The sequence below is a fragment of the Diabrotica undecimpunctata genome, chromosome 2 (assembly GCF_040954645.1).
Source record: "Diabrotica undecimpunctata isolate CICGRU chromosome 2, icDiaUnde3, whole genome shotgun sequence".
In the NCBI taxonomy this organism is placed as follows: Eukaryota; Metazoa; Arthropoda; class Insecta; order Coleoptera; family Chrysomelidae; genus Diabrotica; species Diabrotica undecimpunctata.
Genome location: NC_092804.1, coordinates 124,246,784 through 124,269,001, shown reverse-complemented (window position 1 = coordinate 124,269,001; position 22,218 = coordinate 124,246,784). Strand labels below are relative to the sequence as shown.

Below are 22,218 nucleotides of genomic sequence, written 5' to 3'. Positions count from 1 at the left end.
TGCCGGAAACCTACAACACAACAATTCCTACTTCTCAGTATTAATAGCTCAAGTATCCTACTATTGCAGACTTCTTTCTTTAAAAAAAGAAGAGTTATTCTAAATAGTGGAAGTGTATACTAAACCCATCAAATTTTGGGTAGTATATATTTAAAATATATATTTTAGTTGTTATAATTTAACATAACTATTTATTATATGGTGCAGATAAATAAATATTTATTGTCGATCATTCGCAAAGTTCTATTTTATTTACTATTTAGTTTGTTTACTATTAATATTGGCTATGAGTACGTATGCTTGGTTGTATAGTAATTTCCAGCCACTTTTAGTCTGTCAAAAAGTAACTAATAATTACTAAATTCACTAGACAGTTTGGACTGGGAATAGCGAACCGATTATACAAGGTTTTATTTTGTATTATTTACATATCTCTGATATTGTAGCTATGGCAACGCTGACTGTTGGGAGATGAAACGACTGTCACTGTCATTTCTTGTTGTTTCATGATAAACATTAAAAACAAAACATATTTTAGATGGAATATACATAAAAATTAACGTTGATTGCCCTAAGTTGATCAGGAGATTATTTCGCGCCATGGCCTGTCTTTCCCGTTATGTCAAATAAATATTGAACAAATTCATGGAATGTGACATCCGAATCGACGAATCGTCTGATTAATCGAATAACGAATAATCCAATATCAGGCTATCATTCATTTGAATAATTCTTGTATCATTTTAATAATGCTGTTATCTTAACTTTATCAGAAAATTACCTGAAGGAGCAAAATAAGAAAAAACAGTGAGCAAAATTTAACAGCCTATAATTAATAAAAAAAATTGTGGAATGTGGCAATAACGAGGGCATCCATCACATAACCGTCTAAGTAATCGAATAATCCAAAGTCGTTCATCTTCATTTGAATAATTGTTGTATCATGTCAACAATGACAATGATGTTTACTGTATGAAAAAATTACCGGAAAGTGTTATATCAGGTAATAAATTAACGGAATTTGAACTTTACACCTTATAGTGCATAGAATAACGTCATCCACTAATAAAGATAAGATTGCAATCAATCACCTGTGCACTATAGGTATAATTTATTGAATGTTATAAGCGAATCTTCTAGAAATACTATAAAAATGATTCAGTTAAATTGGCCTGCTATTGGTTTTACCATTTTGCCCAACTTGGGAGGAATTGCTGGCGGCTTTATTACCAGAAGGAGTATTAATCCATGGTATGAAAATCTGAAGAAACCAAAATGCAAGCCACCAAATTGGGCGTTTGGCCCTGTTTGGACAACTTTATACAGTGGAATGGGATATGCTTCGTATCTTGTCTACAGAGACGGGGGTGGATTTCAGGGTAAGTTACTAAATGCAAATATTTGTAAAATATATTTCTGGAGAAATTAAATTAAAATCTCAATCAGTTAAAGTCCCATTCTTTTTTTTTTTCATCATTTATCATCAGTGAGTTTATCCTACTTTTTAATTTTCTACAGCCTATCATTTATTGTTTCTAGTTGTGGAAACAGTTTGGCAAATCTGATATCCTGATTTGATTAACTTTTTCAATTCTTGGTTATTAATGTCTACAACATTGTCCAGTTGCCAGAAGACTGGCTAATATATATCTTTATTATAATAGTGAGGACTTGGACCTTATAATAGTGAAATGGCAGAAATCTAAATCTTGTGGTGAATTTTGTATAATTAGTAAAAACAAACTAAGTATTGTGTAGTTGAAAGTTGAATCCTGGAAAATATTGGTCTTATTAAAAATGACGAAAAGTATGGGAACTTTATGTTATTATCCAGGGAAAGATTGAAGATGTCCCTATGAAAAGTCCCTATTTCTCTATTATCTATATCAGAAAAATGTCCTGGTTTGCTTACTGCTGAAAGTGGTTTAGTAGAACATAAACCAAATTATTTTTTAGTGCAATGAACTTCGTGATGAGGAACAAAGAAAAATATTGAGTTCTTCAACTCGTTATGCAGGGTAAAGTATTTGGCATGAGAGGACCTGGACGCCGTCATATCTTGTGGTTGAAAAACCTCCGACAATGGTTTGGGATGACCTCAGCAGAGCTGTTTCGCAGAGCAGTCAACAAAACCATGATAGCCTTGATGATCGCCAACATCCGGACCAAATAAGGCACTGAAGAAGAAGAAGAAACAATGAATAGGGACTGCATTGTAATGATGATTGGCAACATTATTGAAATAGATAAGGAAGAAGAAAATGATGCACCAAAAAATTATCCATTAACAAATTGAGAGAAACTTCAACAAACTTTATTAAATAATAATGTAGATTCTATCATCACATATGTTAAGAATATTATAGAATCAATATTTTAAAGAGATCAAAGCCCAGGGACTGATATGAGCAGGTCATGTGCATATAGCCAATGGAGAAAGGCTCATCAAACAGATATGGGAGGAACCTCTGATTGACAGGAGACCCCTAGGCAGACCTAAACTCGGGTGGAGGGATAATATTCTAAAAGGTTTGCATGCCATTGGAATACACAACTGGTGAGAAGATATGATTGACCTAAATAGGTAGAGAAAAGTCATATACACAGCAAAGACCTATGCAGTGTTGTGAAGCTAGAGAGAGGGAGAGAGAGAGAAACAACCCACAAGTAAATACTAATAAAGAACCTTGAGAGATTTTAAACAAAAGTGTCCTTGGAGATAATCAATTGTTATTTTTACAATATGTATTTGGAAAGGGTATGACTCAAACAGTACAGAATTTGAGCATCATGCAATAGGTCCATTCAACACCTTACAGTAGTGAAAACATTTTGGGAACATTTTTAAAAAATATCCAATGGTTCCTAGTAAACAGCCTGACCAAAATGGCTACTTTAGGTAAAACCTCTGTAAATAGTAGGTGGTTGAAAGCTTTCACTTTTCTTGTATACTGTAGATCTAAAAATAGCAGACTATCTTGCTATATTTGTTTGCCTCCCCAACTGTGTAAAGTCCATTATTATTATTAGATTCATTTAAAAGATAAAAAAATGATAAACCCATATATTTCATAATTTTGCTTCTTATAACTCATGTATATTGAACAAACAACCTTGTTAGATAAGATTGTGGTGATTCAGCTATTTATGTCTAGATAATACTACTTAAATGCATATAATACTAAGGTAACAAAATGTTCTAAGGTTAAACATTTATAATTTATTTATTAATATGGGGAATGATATATTTCTCCCAATATGAAAATTTTTCATTATTAAGTATGTGATAACTCTCATTTTCATTTAGGTCATAAAATGAACATTTAATTAATCAATTTCACAAGTTTAAATGAAGTGAAAAATAAAAGTTCAATGATACCTTTACTTATGGGTTTGATGTCCAAAAAAATAAAAAAATCCTTTTAATTGTCTGTTTATTCAATTAAGTATCCATTTAATGTAAAATTAATCAAAGCCAGCCATCTTACATGCCAGTTTAATGTGAGCAGTAAATATATATATACATATATATATATATATATATATATATATATATATATATATATATATATATATATATATATACATATATAAGACAAAAGAAGTACTTGTGACTCGTTTGGAACAAATATATAACTGTTTTGGATGGGTTGGAGTCAATAAAAGGGCTATTGGTTAACTATTTTTTTATTCTCGAGCTTTCAATTGTGGTTACAATTATTATCAAGAGCTAAAAAAGACAAAATACTTACAAGGTTGAACTAAAAAGAAAAAACAATTTTTGTTAACCTACCAAATAAAAATTAGTTTAGTAATTAAAAAATTACTGCTAATACATCTTCAAAATATTTAATATAAAAATGTTTTAATCCAATAAATGTTTCTCCGAAAATTTTATAATTTTGAAAACATTTTTTTAATACAAAAATAATTGAATTTATAAATAAGTTCAAATAGCAACCAATTACAAATAGCCTCAATGTCATAAATGCCAACATAAAATTTTTATTTTTGACAATTATATTGCCAAAAGTAAAATTTCGTTTAAACATTCTTTTTTGTTTAGTAACAAAAAGAAGAAGATTTATTCACCGTTGACAGATGTCTGAAAGAATGTAACAGATATATGGAGAATTAAATATGACATTTTACAAGTTTTATATATAAATCATAAAGAAAGAATATAAGTAATTATAAATTTTGAATTTCTGATCTTTTGTTTAAACTATTATCACTTTTGCTAATACAAACCATTTCCAAAAAAGTCCTTTTAAATTTATTACTTTCACTACATAAAATTTTAATGTTATCAAAATCCATAATATGGTCTTTATGGATTACATGCTCTGCCAAAGCACAAGATGGTTTTTTAATTCTGCAATCAAAATTTTACTTTTTATGTTAAATTAAAGTCATAATCAAAACATTTTGTTTACAAACCAAATTAAGAATTAGTTAAACTAAATAACATAACTTTTTGTCAAAGTAAGTGTTCGATATGTCCACCATTTTCTTTAATTCATTTGTCAATATATTCCATAAAAGATTGTCTCATATTAAATAGCATCATTGGTTCTAAAGAAACTTCTGCAGTATTTATTTCTTCCCATAGTTGGTTGCGAATGTTTATGGGATTCTTATAGACACGTTGTTTTAATGCGCCGCATATACCAAAATCAAGCGGATTATATTTTTTTGGATACATATCCAAATCTTATGCTATATTATTTAACTACATCTTATTTGTCGCAGAGGTTCAATAATGTGTTAAACTGTGATGTATCTCGTTCATTGGTTACTTATATACACACGGAATAACCTATCGATGACATTACTTATATGATTATGTTAAGCTTACGAGTAACTATAATTACAACTCAAACAAATGGACTATTATGATTTACTAATGAACTAATAATATGCTGAACTAAATTGCCTATGTGTTTACTATATTTATAACAATATCGGTTATTAGACCAACGATGATGTTTTTGTAAAAATGCTGAGTTTCTAAGGTTAGATTTGTAGCAAAAGTATTATGAAACAATACACATATGTGTTGTTTAATACCTGTGCTCTAGTTTCTATTTGTCCTAATAAAAATGGGTAAACAATTTACGTAATGAATAATAAGTATTATTTTCGGATTTTTTATGAATTAAATAATTGTATCAATATCTCACCACATTGCCAAGGAATATGACTACCACGACTAATCCAACGTTTAAAAAAGTTGTATTTAAGTATGTTTTAACTGCCTTCTTTCTAGAATGTGGTGGTGTACGATCTTGCATAAACCACATATTTGGGTTTTCAGCATTTTACAATAGAAAAAAAGTAATACAACCCCATTATAGAAACTTAAGAGGCGATAAAAAAGGGAAATTGTAAACATGATGACGGCCAACGTCTGAATACGGACACGGCACCTAAAGAAGAAGATGAAGAATCTTTTCTCCCATAAGACGTTTAGCACCCATAACAAAGCATTTTGTGATGTTACATTATCATTTCTGAGTTGTTTTAATAAGAATAAACTATGAATTATGCTTATCTACAGGTATTCAATGCTTTACCGCACAAATATCAAACTAAGAATTATTATGCAGCTGACTTATAAAATGCGATTATCTCAAAAACGGTTGAATTTTTAGGTTACTAACAAGTATACCTTTTTTTATAAAAATAATGTGTCTTTATTATTTTTTAACACAAATAGAGCTAACTTAAAGGACAAAAAATTTAAGAGCAAATTTATGCCACACATGTGGCATATGTGGGAAAATGTATGGGAAAACTGTAAGATGTATGATCCAGTGTCATTGAGAAGAAAGATGGAGAATAGAAGTTGGAAAAAGAGAGAAAGCTTTTCAGCATATTTCTGTGACAAACTGTTACTGGGCAACGAAGCAGGAGTTGCGGATGAAGATATGGTACATTAACTGATTGATAAGTTTGATGATCACTTACTTCAAAATCAAGCCAAAATAATGTTATCCGCACTCAATAGCACAGATGATTTATATAAGTTGATGGGGAGCGTGGCATCAGGGAGTGGACAGAGATTTGTTGCAGCATTAAGTTAAAGGGCAAGTGCTAGCCAGAACCAACTTCTTACAGCAACTTGCTGTAGGAAGGATGCCAGTTCCTATAAAATGTTTTAATTGTGGTCATGCTGGACATAAGGTGACAGAGTGCAGATAAGCCAAGCAGGATAGGGGATCATGCTTTAGATGTGGAAGCAAGGATCATATGGTAAGAGACTGTCCTAATAGAAACCAGCAGGTGGTGCAACAAGTCGCAGATTCAACTACCAGAGATAGCAATTGAGCCATGGGTCTAGTGAAATATCCTATGTGCCAAACAGATCCTTTTGTATTAAGCCTGGTTCTAGATAAGTGTAGCATAACATTAAATGCTATATTAGAATAATAATATTGAATCTTATTCCAGTATAAATAAATCAATTTGAAGGTTTTAGGGCTTTTTATGACACTGTTACTTTTGATGACATATCAGTATATTTAAAATTTCTCTGTTGTTGAGAAGGATTCTTTTAGTTATAATCTATTTTTGGGTTGAGATTTTATAAACAATGAATCCATAGAAAATATAAGTTTTTCAAATGGTTCTTTTGAAATAATGTATGGTAAATGTATGGTATGTGTGGTATTATTAATGATATGGTAAATCTAGGTGCAGACTTAAATATTAATTATTGTTTGCCTTTTGAAATAACTACTAGTGTTCAAACTTTATTGAAGTCATATTACTTTGATTGTGATAAACCATTAAAACCATAGTGTGATTCTAAAGCACAGCTTGCTTAAACTAAAAATGAACCTTTTAGTATCAGACCACATAGACTGTCCTATGCAGAGAAAAGGTCATTGGATAAAATTATTGCTAATTTATTAGAAAATAATGTTATTAGAGAAAGTGATTCACCCTTCTGTTTACCAGTAGTATTAACTAAAAAGAAGTCAAAAGAATATCGAATGTGTGTAGAGTATTTTACTTTAAATAAATATCTTATTAGAGATCAATTTCCATTTCCCAAAAATTCTACTAGGTATACTTCATTCGTTACACCTTCAGCTCAGTACGAATTCCTTAAATTACCTTTTTTGAGCTCAAGTCACTCTGTTTTTGCAAGGTTTGTTAATAAAAATTTTAAAGGTTTGTGTCAACAAGAACATGTCTTAATATATTTTGATGACATATTAATTTTTACCCAGACTATCGAAGAAAATCAACAAGCGTTACGAGAAGTTTTAATTGGTTAGCCAAAATTTATTTGAGTTAAGATTAGATAAATATTCATTTTTGAAAACAGAAATAGATTTTCAAGGTTACAGAATAAATGAAAATGGTAGATGTCCTAATAAAGATAATGTGAAAGCTATTTCAGAGTATCCAGTTTCTACAGATACCAAACAGGTGCATAGATTCTTAGGTCTTGCCAGTTACTTTAGACATTTTACTGTAGATAATTTTAGCAGTTTGTGATCCGAGCAGGGAAATGGAACTACACTGCGATGCATGCCAATTAAGAAATGGGTTGGTATATAGAAAACTGAAAGTTAACATTGCATTTTATGTACCAAAAAGTATGGAGTCACTAGCAGTTATCCATCACTATCTTAATGAATTAGGTCATTTCGGAAGAGACACAACATGGGGAGTTATTATATTGGTTTCCAAAATTAAAGTTTAAGATTGGACATCATGTTGAAAATTGCTTAAAGAGTATTGAATTCAATCCTAAAAGTGGTAGATTAGAAAGATATCTACATAGTATACCTAAAGGTAACTTACCTTTTGAGGTACTTCATATTGATAACTATGGGTCGTTAGCTCCTTATAATAAGAATAAATATGCATTTGAAGTTGTTGATGGGTTTACTAAATTTATTAAGTTCTATCCTTGCAAATTAACAAATACAGTAGAAGTAATTAAATAATTAACTCAATATTTTGCCAATTATGGTGTACCTAGCATTATCATTTCAGACAGAGGATCTTGTTTTACCTCTTATGATTTTAAGGAATTTTTGTATGAGTATGCAATTAAACGAGAAACGAAGTCTTAAGAAAGGCAAATACTGAGAAAGAACTTCTCAATTTGATCAAGGTACGAAAAATTGGATACCTCGGCCATATTCTGAGAGGAAAAAAATACGCAATCTCTCAACTAATCATCCAGGGAAAGATTGAAGGCAAGAGAGGAGTAGGTCGCAAACAAATGTCGTGGCTACGGACATAAAGAACTGGACAGGCATAAATAACATTGGCGATCTTTTGCATGTCGCAAAAGACAGACGTCTGGCCTTAAGATAATTCGCCAACGCACTATAGGTGCACGGCACTATAAGAAGAAGATGCAATTAAACATAAACTGATTGCAAGCGCTTGTCCAAGAGCCAATGGGCAGCTAGAACACATGAACAAGTTATTGACACCTCTTCTAGCAATGATAACAGATGAAAAATAAATCAACTGACCAAATGCATTACATGAAGTGGAATTCTGCATTAATAATTCCATAAATAGGTCAACGGGAGAGACCCCAGCTAAGTTACTTTTTGGAATAGACAAATAGGAAAGATTAAGGATAATTTGGGAAAAGCATTACAAAATATTGATAAGAAAGAAAGAGATTTGGAAACGATTGGAAACTAAGGTAGAAGCGCAAATAATTAAAGCACAAAACGTAAACGAAAAATATTATAATATTAAAATATGTTATGATTTCCAATGTAGGCACAATCCCTGGAGTAGCTAAAAAACTTATACCAAAGGTTAGAGAGCCGCATGAGGTTTTAAAAGAGTTACCAAATGATAGGTATATTCTAAATGATATTGTTGGTTTCCAAACAATGTACTCCATACGAGGGAACTATAGACAGTAGTAGGGTTAGGGCTTATGATAAATAATTAATCTCATTATTAGTTATAGTTAAAACAACTATATTTCATTTTACTCAATTATGTTAATACTTTTCTATAATCCATTACGTATTATGGATATTATGATTCCTATGTGGACCCCTATGAACACATCAATCCATTATGTATGTTATGCCGTGCTTATTTAAACTATTACGAATATTATGCCTTGCTTATTTAACCCATTATGAATTGCCATGAAGGCCAAGACCCAAACAAAAAGGGTTTTCAAGCTTATTATGATGATGCTGATATTTTGAGGAATAAAATAAAAAAGAATCCTATCCAACATAATATAAGTATTCAATAATGAATTCTTATTCTCATGCAAAACATTGTTGAAGAAAATGTCTCCTAAAATTTGAACCTTAGTCTACATCACTAACATCATGTAGACTGAAGTCTACATCATTAACATTTCTATTTACTGGCACATCAGTATTTTCTAGAAAATCATTATCACTATCATTATTTTTCTGTAAACATATATTGTAGAGTACAGCTCGTTAGTGATGAAAAGGTCACGAACGATCCGTTCACAAAGATAGAATCCTTTCGAAGACCCGTGATTGATGCAATCACGTTCTGTGACCCCTATCGTTCGAATGACGCTGTGAGAAGTTTACAAAATGATTGTACTGATTGTATGATCTAGTGATTGGTCATATAATCCGTGAACTGCGAATGAACCGCAAGGGATCGTTCAGACGGATGACATAACAATAATAACGCTGATTTCAGTTTGATGCTGTTCTCGTTCTATAGCAACCTTGCATTGTAAAATTGCGCTGCCTACTTCAGGATCCTAAATTATTTGAAACGGGGAAACCCCTATGCTGCAAAATTGTAAAATTATATACATTCCAATTGTGGAGTCAATGGTTTAAATAAAATGGAAAGAAATTAAGAAAAAAATTTTTATGTGGAATTTTTTTGATCAAAGCGGGTTAAATAAGGCGAAATATAAATTTTGTTTCAAGATAATATCCTATAAAGGAGGTGGGACAGGTAATATGATTCGTCATTCAAAATTAGTTAATTCTTCAGTAAAATTAACGGACAAGTGCCTTCTTCACGGAGTAACATAAGTTCAACAGGTGAATGCAGTTCAAGTTCAAATATAAATGCACTATAAATTAGAAAAAATTAACATTAAAGTGTTTTGAGACCTAAAATAAGTTTAAACCCGCAAATTTCCTTAGCTTCGTTTGTTAAACGACAGTTATCACACAGAAAAACTCAAGAACTACATAATAGTTTAGTAAAAGTGCAGAGTAATTTACCCACTCAGTTAGTGGACCATTCATACTTTCGTTCGTTTATTAATAACTTGAATAACAGTTTTCAAGTGCCATCACGTAGAACTGTTTCTAATACATTAATACCACAATTGTACAACATGACACAAGAAAAAATTAGAGATACTTTGGATTCTGTTGTAGCGTGCTGTTTAACATTTTTGAAAAAGCCAAGCAATCTTTCTTGACACAAGTGATTGCTTCAATAAGTCTAACTAAAGAACAAAATTCAAGAAACGCTACACGAGAAACCACATAAACAACAATATAATTAAAGTTGTTCTAAAGAACGAATCTCCATGAACGAGTTCTGCATTATCATTAATTCATCTACTTTCAAAAAGATTCATAAACATAACAATATTAAGCTCTACAGACTTGACCTTTACGCAACAAATTTAATTACTCGTTCATATGAACGGATCATTTTAATGATTGACCTGGAAGACCCGGGTCACCGAAACGAACTAGGTCTTCCCATCACTACTGCTCTTATTGTTGCAAGAGATGTATTTTATTTAGTTTGTAGACCTCATTGAAGACAAGGGAACCATATTTTCCAAGTTCCAAATAGCCTTTTGACAAGGCATGTAGTCTGTGGACAAAAAGATATATCTACCAAATAACCTATTTTTTTGGTTAGCCGATTATCAATAAATACCTGGCTGTAATACTGGAGTAAGTAGATAGTGTCTATATGACTTGATCCTGGATCTTGAACAACAATATCCATAATCTCAAAAAACAAAAACAAAAATTTATTGGAAGAGAATTGGAAAAAAATATTCAAAAACATAAACAAAGTTAGTTTAGGAAACCGTGCTCAAGGCAGGTCGATCCGATCACCCGATGTTTGAGCACGAGCTGTCATTTTTGCGTACTCAAGTTCGAGTTCGTGGTTGAGATCGGTTTAAAAAACACAAAAACGGCCAACGTATCGTCAAACAATAGGTAAACTAAATATTCAAGGTATAAACACTTTTGCAAAAACTTAGCTAAGTAAAAACAACTAGAGAATTGAAAAACGTCAACTTTTTGATAAATAACCAGAGGCGTCCGTTAGAATCTTTATTAATTAAATGGGAAAATACAGTTTTAGTATTTATTTAATTTATTTATCAAAATCAGCATAAAGTTAAATAAAATTAGTATGATTGAATAGGTATTTTCTTTACCTTTCAAACGAGATATTATTTGCCATTGTTTTACGGATTGAGCTTTTAGAGTCCAAGCTTCTACCCCATATAGCAGTTGCGACCATACATAACATCATTTTCATTAATATACGAGTATAGGAGAAACAAGTACCCCAGAACTCTGTTGTGTGGAATTCTTTTTTCATTAAGTAATTTAAGTGTTTACTTTTTCTCCTCTTTTTCCAGATAGTTAGGTAACCAATTCGAAGCTAGAACATTAATGCAGATTTTTCACAACTTTTCTAGTTCCAATGCCTATTTAACGTCTCAAATGCACGCCGCGGGTCAATAAATATAGCTTGTGTATATTTTTGTCTAAATTCCATCTTCACATAATATTTGGTTTATTCTTTCTTTCTTAAAAATTGTTTAAAGAAATAAAAATAATTTTAAAATAAGAACGATTTTACGGCTTTGTTAGGGCGGATAACAGGCTTACTTTGACATTTTCATTAATGGAGTAGAGTTTTCTACAATGTAGCAAACATTTTGTTTATGTTCCTCTCTCAGCGATAATTTATCTTTATTAATGCTCTGCATCTTGAATTAAATAACAATGGATCCACAACTTTCATCAACTTTTATGTTATAATCGAACTTGATTAAATTTTCAAAATGTAAATGTGACGATGCGGGACACTTTTCGTGTAAAGAGGCAGTTTTGCAGAAATAATAGAAGAAAACCGTATTTTCGGGAGAAATCCCTTTATTTATTTTTAATGTATTCACCTTTAAGATCATACACTTGTGCAATCTTTGAAGCATTTATACCAAAATTTATTCTCAGAAATGAGATTCTTGTATCCTTCGACCACCTTATCTAGCGTTCTCGGAAACGCAAAAAAGTAACCAAGTCAGGAATGTATGCAGGATAGTCCGCAAAATCGATGTTTTTCACCTTCAAATACTCAAATGTTATATGAGTCGTGTGAGCGCTGGCATCGTCCTGATGCAAGAGGATGTGACGATTGTATAGAATTCAGCAATGACACTTCTGCCATCAGCTCACGAAATTGTGGCAACAAGTCCCATTTTTCAAAAAAAAAGCTCGCAACCATTTGTTTGCCTGTTGCCAACGCTACAAACGAAGACTATTTTTGTTGGGTTTGGCTCGTCTTAAAACAGCTATATCGATTGGTTTTTTGTTCAAGTTCATAGAGCAGCAGTTAAAATATGAGCAATCCAACGACTGCACATCTTTCTCGCTAACAAACGGTCATGTAAAATTGTTTGAGTTTGACACTGTTGTCTCCATGCTATCCGGTCTTGTGTTAGATTTCGTGCACTTTCCCATGTCAATCCTTTCTTCTCAACTTCTTTTCTGATTTCGTCTACCCACCTAACTCTTGGTCTTCCTCGTTTGTTTTTCCCTTGCACTCTCGTTTCAAACACTCGTTTTGTTAATCTTTCATTCGACATTCTACACACGTGCCCGAACCATCTTAGTTGCCCCTCTACTATTTTTTCGTTTATTGGTTCTAGTTTTAGGTTTGTCTGATTGTTTCGTTTCGTATTTTGTCTGTCCTCTTTCTGTTTGCTATTTTCCTCAGGAACCTCATTTCCATAGCATTGACTCGAGATTTTTGTCTCCCAGTCAATGCCCATGACTCGCTATTATACATGATTGTAGGTCTAACTACTGATTTAACGACTGCCGTTTTTACCTTCTCCGGTATTTCTTTTTTCCCCAAAAATGTTGTTTTCATAGTGTTAAATAAGCTTCCTGTTCGTCCCATTCTCTCATTTATTTCCATGTCTTGTTTACCGTTTGATTCAATTATTACTCCTAGGTATTTAAAATGTTCCACTTGTTCTAGTTGTTTTCCGTTTAATTGTATTGCGTGTGTCTTTCTCTTATTTGAAATTATCATTGTTTTTGTTTTCTCTGTATTTATTTTCATATTTATGTTTGACAGTTCTTCTTCTAGGATTTGAAGGTTGTTCTGTAGGTCTTCTCTGTTTTCTGCTATCAAAACCATGTCGTCTGCAAATAGAAGCTCTGATAGTTGAGTCTGTTTCATTTGCCAGTATCCTAATGTTAGTTTTCTCATTCTTCTCTTGGCTTTCTTTATTGCTTCATTCAGTACCACTGAGAACAGCAGTGGGCTCAACACACATCCCTGTTTGACGCCTTGACTTGTAGTAAATTTTTCGGATTCCTCGTTGTTGGTTCTCACCGTATTTGTATTATTATTGTACATATCCTTTATTACATCAATTGTTATTCTGTCAACTCCTATTTCCTTTAATGTCCTCCATACGTCCTTTCTTTGTATTCTGTCAATCGCCTTTTCCAGATCAATAAAGCATATATGTATTTCTCTATTTTTATTGATTACTTTCTCACTTATTTGTCTTATTGTGAATATGTGGTCTTGCGTGCTTCTGTCCTTTCTGAATCCACATTGTGTAACTTCCATAGTTGGTTCTATTTGGGTTTTTATTCTTGTTTCTATTATTCTTGCGAATACCTTCCCAGGAATACTTGATATATTAATACCTCGGTAATTATTAGTTTCTCTTGTCGCCCTTTTTGTGTATTGGTAGTATAATGTCTTTCTTCCAGTCCTGTGGTATTTCTGCTCTCTTTATGATATCATTTATTAGTACTTTCATGCTGTCCACTCCCTCTATTCCCATGAATTTTATCATTTCCGGGGTGATATGATCCTTGCCTGGTGCTTTGCCTAATTTAACTCTTTCAATTGCCTTTTCTAGTTCCTCTGTTGTTATGGGTTCTACTTTTTATTCTTCATGTATTGCTTGTATCGTATCTCCACTATGTTGTCTAAACGACTCGACGAAGTCGAGTAAATGCTTATATAAACATTTCTCCGATTATATCATTTTTATTTTTTTGTTTTTAATATCTGCTGAATAATACCTACATGTTAACAGAAAGGAAATAGAAAATGAGTACAATAAATATCTTATTATTGATGTTTTACTTATAAAAGTGCTAATTTCACTATTAATTTAATACCACTTATCCATAAAGTTAATGTATAACGTAAATCAGTGGTCCAGAAGGTCGATAGAAAGAGTTACCAGTAGCAGAATATGAAGATTGTTTAGCAAAGTCTTCAAGTTTTTAAAGTACATACATACTTTTTCTATTTATATTTTGTTGATACATGTTATGGTTTTCTGTGAAATTCTATGACCTTACCATTGACTAATTATTTTTCCTTTATCCCTTTTTTACTTTGTTAAAGTTACTATATTATACCTTCTTTGATTAATTACATTGTATTGTATGATTTTAGGGCCCGCCAAATTACCATTAATTGTCTACGGCGTTAATCTCGCAGCTAATTGGGCATGGACACCAATTTTCTTTGGAAAGAAGGATTTGCAGCTGGTAAGCCAAACAATAAAAGAATTTACTATAATTATTTGTTAATAAATTTACATTTTCTTTGGAAACAATTTCGGATTAGAAACCGAAACGTTTAAAATAAGAAACAGATTTATTCGCAAAATATAAAATATTCAATGTATGTTTTTATTTTTATTAATTCCCCTTTAAGAGTAACATACTTTATGTTTACGAGGTAGATCGTATTATCTTGCAAAAATAGTTTTAGAAAAACATACAGCGGTTAGGTAAGCCGGAGAAATAAACTTGTAATTCCGAATATCGGGAAAACTTTGGAAGACCATTTTAGAACTCAATATAATACACAAGATGATGCTAAACTATCGCCATATCCTTTTTTAAGAATCACCAATTAGCATAACCGGAAAATTATGGAGATATAACTATGCCCCGCATGGCTATGAAGATATTTACAAAAAACTATTAAATTAGAACAACGAATTTCAAACATAGAAGAGCAGCAATTCTTTTTCAGACATTTTCCATAGGGGTCTATTTTTTACTGGAATCACTTCTGGATGTACCTTTTATCAATAATCACGATATGTGCCAGTCGCCAACCCTGTGCCTAATTTTTTATTTAACAAAATCTGGAAAAAAATGAAAATTTAATGTTTACTGTTTAAAAAATAGCGATAATTAGGAAAAGAAGTGCAAAAAAATGGAGTTTTTCCTTTAAATTTTTTAGACACTGTAGATATAACTTACTGCCTTCATATTCTGCCTAGAAAAACTTTATAATATGACGTGTACTAAATTTCGTTAGGATCGGTTTAACAGTTTTTGCATAATTTTACAATCAAGAGTCTGCAAATTTCCAAAAATGCTTGTGCCAAAATAAGTACTAATATTGGACTTTTTTAGAGATAAAAAAGGCTCAAGCTTTCAAACGCATATTTTGGGTCCAGAATATTTTTGAAAATTTGAATTTTTTTGCGTACCCTGGGCCCTGATTCTATTTAATTTCGATGTCGAAATTTAAAAGCGACTACGCCATGACAGTCGCAATCGCTAGTGATTCTCATTCATTTCGATTGTAGTTAAAACTGGGGATATTTACTTTATCATTTTTTGACACTGCTGAAAATTTGGGTTGGCCCTGTTGTTTATTGGCTGCACTACGCTTGTTGAATGTTTGTTTTGTTTACGTTACGTGAACGTCTTTTTTTTTTGTTTGAGTTGTTAAATCATAAATAGTGGCCATTCTCAATTATATTTTGAATTGAAAGAAAAGATGGCAAGAAAAAAAAGGCGATGTGGGAGATCCTTAAGTTATAACCACTAAGATTTGACTTAGTGGTTATATTCTAATATATTTTTAAATTTACTGCAGCTTAGTAATACTAACCCTAAACATTTTGGGTATCCTAGAGGCCTAAACACCTTCCAAATATGGTTCTAATACCCTTATTAAATAATTTGCAGCTTGTTTATTAAGCCGGTATTGCTGCCTAAATTGAGCATCACTTAGTGAAAAAGAATTTTGAGTATCCCGTAACATTCTTCTTATCCTCCGTTTTGAGCGTCGGATATCTATCCTCTCTAATTCCTCCAAAACTAGCAAATGTCCTTAAAACACAGCCATATTAATACTTTTGCCTCAGTTTTCCTTGCAAGGATCAAAACACCGCCTACCTAAACTGAAACTAAGTTCACTTCTCCCAGTCCAGTCAGTCATGTCAGATTAATTTCGACTCGAAATGAAATTTCAACCACTTTCTTGAAGTTGAAATTAATTTAGTAATAAGTCGAAAACTAGTGACGTCGTTTGGTTAGTTCAGCTGAAATCCACAAGGTTCGCAAAGTCGCATTTCGACGTCGCCATATTAATTTCGACATGTTTTGAGTCGAAATCTCAATTAGAATCAGGGCCCTGGATTGCAAAAAAATGATTATGTAAAAAGTATTAAAATAATCCTAATGAAATTTAGCATACGTTTCAGTCAGTAAGTTTTTCTAGGCGAAATATGAAGGCTGTAAGTTATGTCTAAAGGGTCGAAAAAATTTAAAGGTAAAACTCCATGTTTTGCACATTTTTCCCAATTTGAAGCATGTTCAATCATCCCGTAAATTCTTCCCAATTTTTGCCCTCACAAAATTCTTTTAGCTACGCCCATGGCTAACAAATTCTTAGAAGAATTATTCTACGCTTTCTAATTGGCATATCGAGGGCAAGTCATGGTTCTCTTATGATCCTTTCCCTTATCAGAAACAAGTCAATAGCTTGTGTCTTTTGTCTCTCCACTAAGGGTGGCCGCACACAGAAAGAGCAAAACTGTTTTAGTCAAAAACGTTTTTGACTAAACGAGTCTGATGCTGATGTTTCCATATAAATGAAATGAGCTGACGCACACTGATTAGTCGTGTGTCTAAAGCATGTTTAGGCTCATTTAGTTTCAGTCAGTCTGTTTGATGTTGATTACCTTATCGTCGTTTTGTGTCGAAACATTTCAATGTACGCAGGCGCAACGTGTTTTTGGAATTCCCTTCTTGAAACCGTTCGAGTAGTCAACAAGAAGCACATGTGGAAACAGCGATATTTTGCTTGTTTATATTGTGTGTATCATGGAAGTGGACGCAGAAAAATTAATTGTACTGATTGAGGCCAGATTCTTTTCTCATTTATAGGATGCACCCAAAATTGTCTTTTATCTTGCGTTTTTTCGTCCTGTAGGAGGAACCACTGCCAGAAAACTAGTGCAATTTCGTCGTTATCCGTCGACATCTTTAATAAAACTGATTGCAGTATGGTTTGTGCAAACATTTTATTTCTCTTGAAAACAAAATGTTTCTCGTGGAAACAAAAAAAACGTTTTCGTTTCAAACAAAAACGTTTTTGACTAAAACAGTTTTGCTCTTTCTGTGTGTGGCCACCCTAACCCTTTACTTCTAAGAACAGGTATAGTTCTCTGGCTTTCTAAAAAACCTCCGAAAATCAATTATCAAAAATTCCTTAAATTATTTCCATTACTTGTTCAATACTGATGCCATCAATAATTGATCAATAATTGATGGCATCAGTATTGAACAAGTAATGGAAATAAAATACCTGGAAATTACACTATCTAGCTACGGAGACCTGGACAAAGAAGTGCATTTTAATGCAAATCATTTAAATAACAATGTGTAGGTAAAATTAAAACCAGTTTCGTTAAAATCGTTTTTGTCGTCTCCTGTAAAATTAGCTTTTTGGTTTTTACCGAGTTATCATTTTGGAGCATTCAATTGTACAATCCACAAACGGCAAAAAGCTTTACAATACTACAAAATACATTTGACATTAACTGACAATATTATTGTTTTGATGTCATTTTTCCATAGCTACCTCTGGATTTAACGTAATTATCAAAAATCAACGTATGTTGACATACGTGAATGCATAACCAGGGTTTAGTGAATTTTTTTATTGTTGAAAATAAATAAAAAACCATAAGGGTAATGTTTTTAATAAATATTAATAAAAAATGCCATATTAATTAATGTGGGAACTTATAAAAACATGCATAGTATAATTTGTTTACGGTAATCAACTTAAACTGCAAATTCCATAGGTGGGCCAACTGATATGGGAAAGGTCTCGTAGGTGGTCTATAAAAGATGCGTATACGTCTACATCCACATCGTTGTGTAAATATTTTTAAGAAAAAAAGAGCTCGCATTCTCAATCCATTTGTAAATCCCAACTGGGTGTGTGTGTGTGTTTGAGGATTATTGGCTTTGGAGACAAGGTCCATTCGTCCTCTTACTTTATGCGACTAGTTGATGTTTTTTTATGCGGAAGCTCTAAAAGAGTGCTCCTTAATTTCTTCTCGTTTGTCAGTTAATCATAATCCTGCTCTAATTTTACAAAGATATGAAATTAGTTGTCGTTTTTTTTTATTCTTATTATATATTCATTATAAATTCGTTAAAGTGCAGAGGCTTAGATGGGCTGGACACATTGCTAGGATGTCAGATCACGAATACACGAAGAGATTAACATTTTCAAAATCAGAGGGCACAAGAAGCGACCACGAATGAGATGGATTGATGATGTGGAAGAAGACCTACAGATTCTAAGGGAAGTTGCCAGGAATCGACAGGAGTGGCGACTTCTTTGTGAGCAGGCCAAGATTCAAAACGGATTGTCGAGCCACTTATGATGATATATTCATTATATTTTGGACTTTTTTTCTTGGGTAGTGTTGTATTGAGAACCGTAGGTGAGAACAGGAAGTATACACTCACCTACGGAAGTTCTCACCTACGGTTCTCAAACTTGAACGTTTACAAAGGAAAACATGGAAAAAATAGCAAAGACCCAAAGAGCCATGGAAAGGCAAATGCTGAACATCAGGCTATCAGAGAAGAAAAGAAATACTTGGATCCGCAACAAAACAAAAGTGACCGATGTATTAACGCAGATAGCAAAACTTAAGTGGAAGTTCGCTGGACATACCATAAGACAGAAAGACGACAGATGGAATAAGATGATTATATACTGTAGACCATATAGTTACAAACGAAAAAGAGGAAGGCCACAAATGCGATGGTCAGATGACTTGAAGAAACACGCAGGCCCGAAGTGGATACAAACTGCCTACAATAGAGAGACGTGGAAGAAGGAAGAGGAGGCCTATGTCCAAAATTGGATAGCAAGGGCTGTATAGATTGATAGATAGTGTTGTATTATTTATGTGTATATTTTTATTTCCTTTATCGTTTATATAGTTTTATAATTTTTTTTAGTTCTTTATTTTTTTTTTAACTTTTAAACTTTTCTGCACAAAGTTTGAAAGATATGAGCTATAAGACTTCATATTCGGTAGTCATCGCTTGGCGAGAAATTATTTTTTTTTTTATTTACTTAATTGTTGGTCTCTTGAAGGTAGTAAATCGATAACCGTTGAAAAGTTTTTCGATGTTCTTTCCTTGTTGTCAGTTCGTCCTCTATTTCTATAATTACTTCGTTATTATTTTTTAAGTTTGTGAATGTTAAAAGTATTTTTCTTTCTCGACCTTGAGAATTGCTTCTATCTTTCTTTGTGTTTTTTTTTTACTTTCAGTAACCTTTGAAGTTTAAAGTCCATTAGATCTGGATTATGGTCGCTTTAAATGTAGTAAATTTGTATTTTGTACTTGACACTAGTCAGTGATTAGTTAATAAAGATGGTGATATGTTACTACAATATAGTGTGTAATACATATTTATTATTTTTAGGCTCTCATTGAGATTCAGCTAATAAACGGCACAGCTTTGGGATTGACATACCTTTTCCACAAGATCAACCCCACAGCTGGCTACCTTATCGTACCATATTGCATCTGGTTAGGTTTGGCCACTGCCTTAAACTACTGCATTTGGAGAGACAACAAAACACCGCCAGCTATAACTGAAGCTAAAGAACAATAAAGAATAAAGGACAGTAGTACAATGATGCATGTTTAAGGCGCTTGTTATATCAATATGTGGAAAAATGATAAGGATTTTTTTGTTTATATTTTAAGTAAATTGTTTAATAGTTAGTTTTTATGTTTATACACAAAACAAAATTATCGTTTCGCAAAAGAATTGACAGAAGAGTGTAAGAAGTTTATTCAGGCAGTCATAAATTGTTCACCAATTTTCTAATATCTAACAAATATGTGGGAAAAATATCTACTAATAATACTGTTCTATACTTTTGTGTTTTTTTTTTATTACAGATTATTCGTTTTCTTTAATGTAATCTATTTCTATAAAATGGTTTTGATAAAAAAAGATTTCTATCTAGATAGGAAAAACAGTATTAAAATATATGCCTGTTATGTAGTTACGAACGTTTAGTATAGATTGAAAATTGTAGGTACTAAATTGTCAGAAATGTTTATGCGTTATCGTGATGACATTGTTGCTAGATTGTTATACATATTTTATAATATTCTGTTTTAAATAGACATGTAATGACGGAGCGACATGCAAGAGAGCATTGCGTACAACGGCGTACTGTTACACTGCAAAACAAGTAGAAAATTACAATATATTAACGTTGGCGTAATATAGAGAGATACATACCACTTAATGATACCGCTCACTTAAAATGCAGTACAATACCGATCATTCTATTTAAATTTAAAAATTAATAAGTAACTGAAAACAATAGTGATAGAGCGGTTTGACATCTTCAGGACGTCAAAATAATCATTATCGTTTGAATAATACTCGTCGGATGATGAACAACTATCGCAATCACTAGTATCTACATTGATAATAATTATGGGTTCAACCGACACATCCATACATAAGATAGAAGTGTCTAGATTCCACATTAAAAATGTTTAACAATATTTATTTTGACTGCTCTTGCTAATTATATTCCTCACAGCACTATACGTGTTAACCGCTTCGATATACGAGTAAAATAATTGCATGTCCACTGTATTGATTTTTCTTAATATCTAGTTGTTCTTTAACTGGAAGATCCAAAATACCGCTACAACGTCACTGTCATTTCTGAGAACCTACTGACTATAATTTTGAATCTATACCTTAATACGTATTTTTTTGTTATTAAATGGCCGTGAACCTAATTTATTGACAGTCTGAAGATTCAACTGTATCTCCGAATTACATACAAAATTTTGAGTATTTTGTCTAATATACATACTGTTGGATAGTATATATTTAAGATAAAGATGTATTTAATGTCTATTGATTAACCTCAATTGAATATTATATATTATGTGTCACAGCTACAATGTTCAATTGCACAAAAAGACTTATTTTGATAATGTTATTAATAGTTCAAATTTTATGGTTTTTTTAATTGCTTTATAAATTTTATTAAATATTTAACATTTATCAACGCATTTTATTTTTTCCATTTAATTTTATTCCAGGTGGTAAAAACGAAAGGGATTCGTAGAGAGACTAAAGAGACAAAAATGTTTTGATAGTATAAAACGTCATAAAGTTGTAACGATAATATACTCTTACCGTCTAGAGTACGTCTATCTATTCAACAGAACATGTTTTTATACCGTCACTGGCTGTATAAAAGACCGAGCAGGAACCCATTAGTTGTCATTGTTGGTGCGTACCAAGAAGAATACCTACCTACTTACCGGCACAGGTGAGCTGAACGTGTTCCATTCCGTCGATTTGGTGAGTTGAACGAAATCGCTAATTCCCCGACCTGCTCATCGACTACGTTTTCTTTGCCGTCTGAAGTGTCTTCCGTATACATTCAGTTCGCGTTGAGAAATGAGTGTGACTTCTGACTAATTCCCCCAATCGTCGATTTATCATTCACGGATCTAACCTAAGGTCTACGAAAGTTGAACACGTACGAATAAAACTTTTATAAATTTAAAATAACGAAATAATTTTCATATTTTGTCTGTTTAGACCAAAATAAATGTCTTGAGAAAAACTAAT

At 32.2% G+C, this 22,218-nt stretch overlaps 1 protein-coding gene across 1 annotated transcript; it reads left to right on the top strand.

Annotated features, from left to right (window-relative positions):
• The first annotated feature begins 793 nt into the window (after positions 1-793).
• LOC140434849 (translocator protein-like) lies at positions 794-21,642 on the top strand. Its single transcript, XM_072523422.1, has 3 exons — positions 794-1,379; positions 14,710-14,804; positions 20,023-21,642. The coding sequence occupies exons 1-3, from the start codon at positions 1,154-1,156 to the stop codon at positions 20,212-20,214; spliced, it is 513 nt and encodes a 170-aa protein (XP_072379523.1). The 5' UTR covers positions 794-1,153; the 3' UTR covers positions 20,215-21,642.
• Positions 21,643-22,218: the final 576 nt, after the last annotated feature.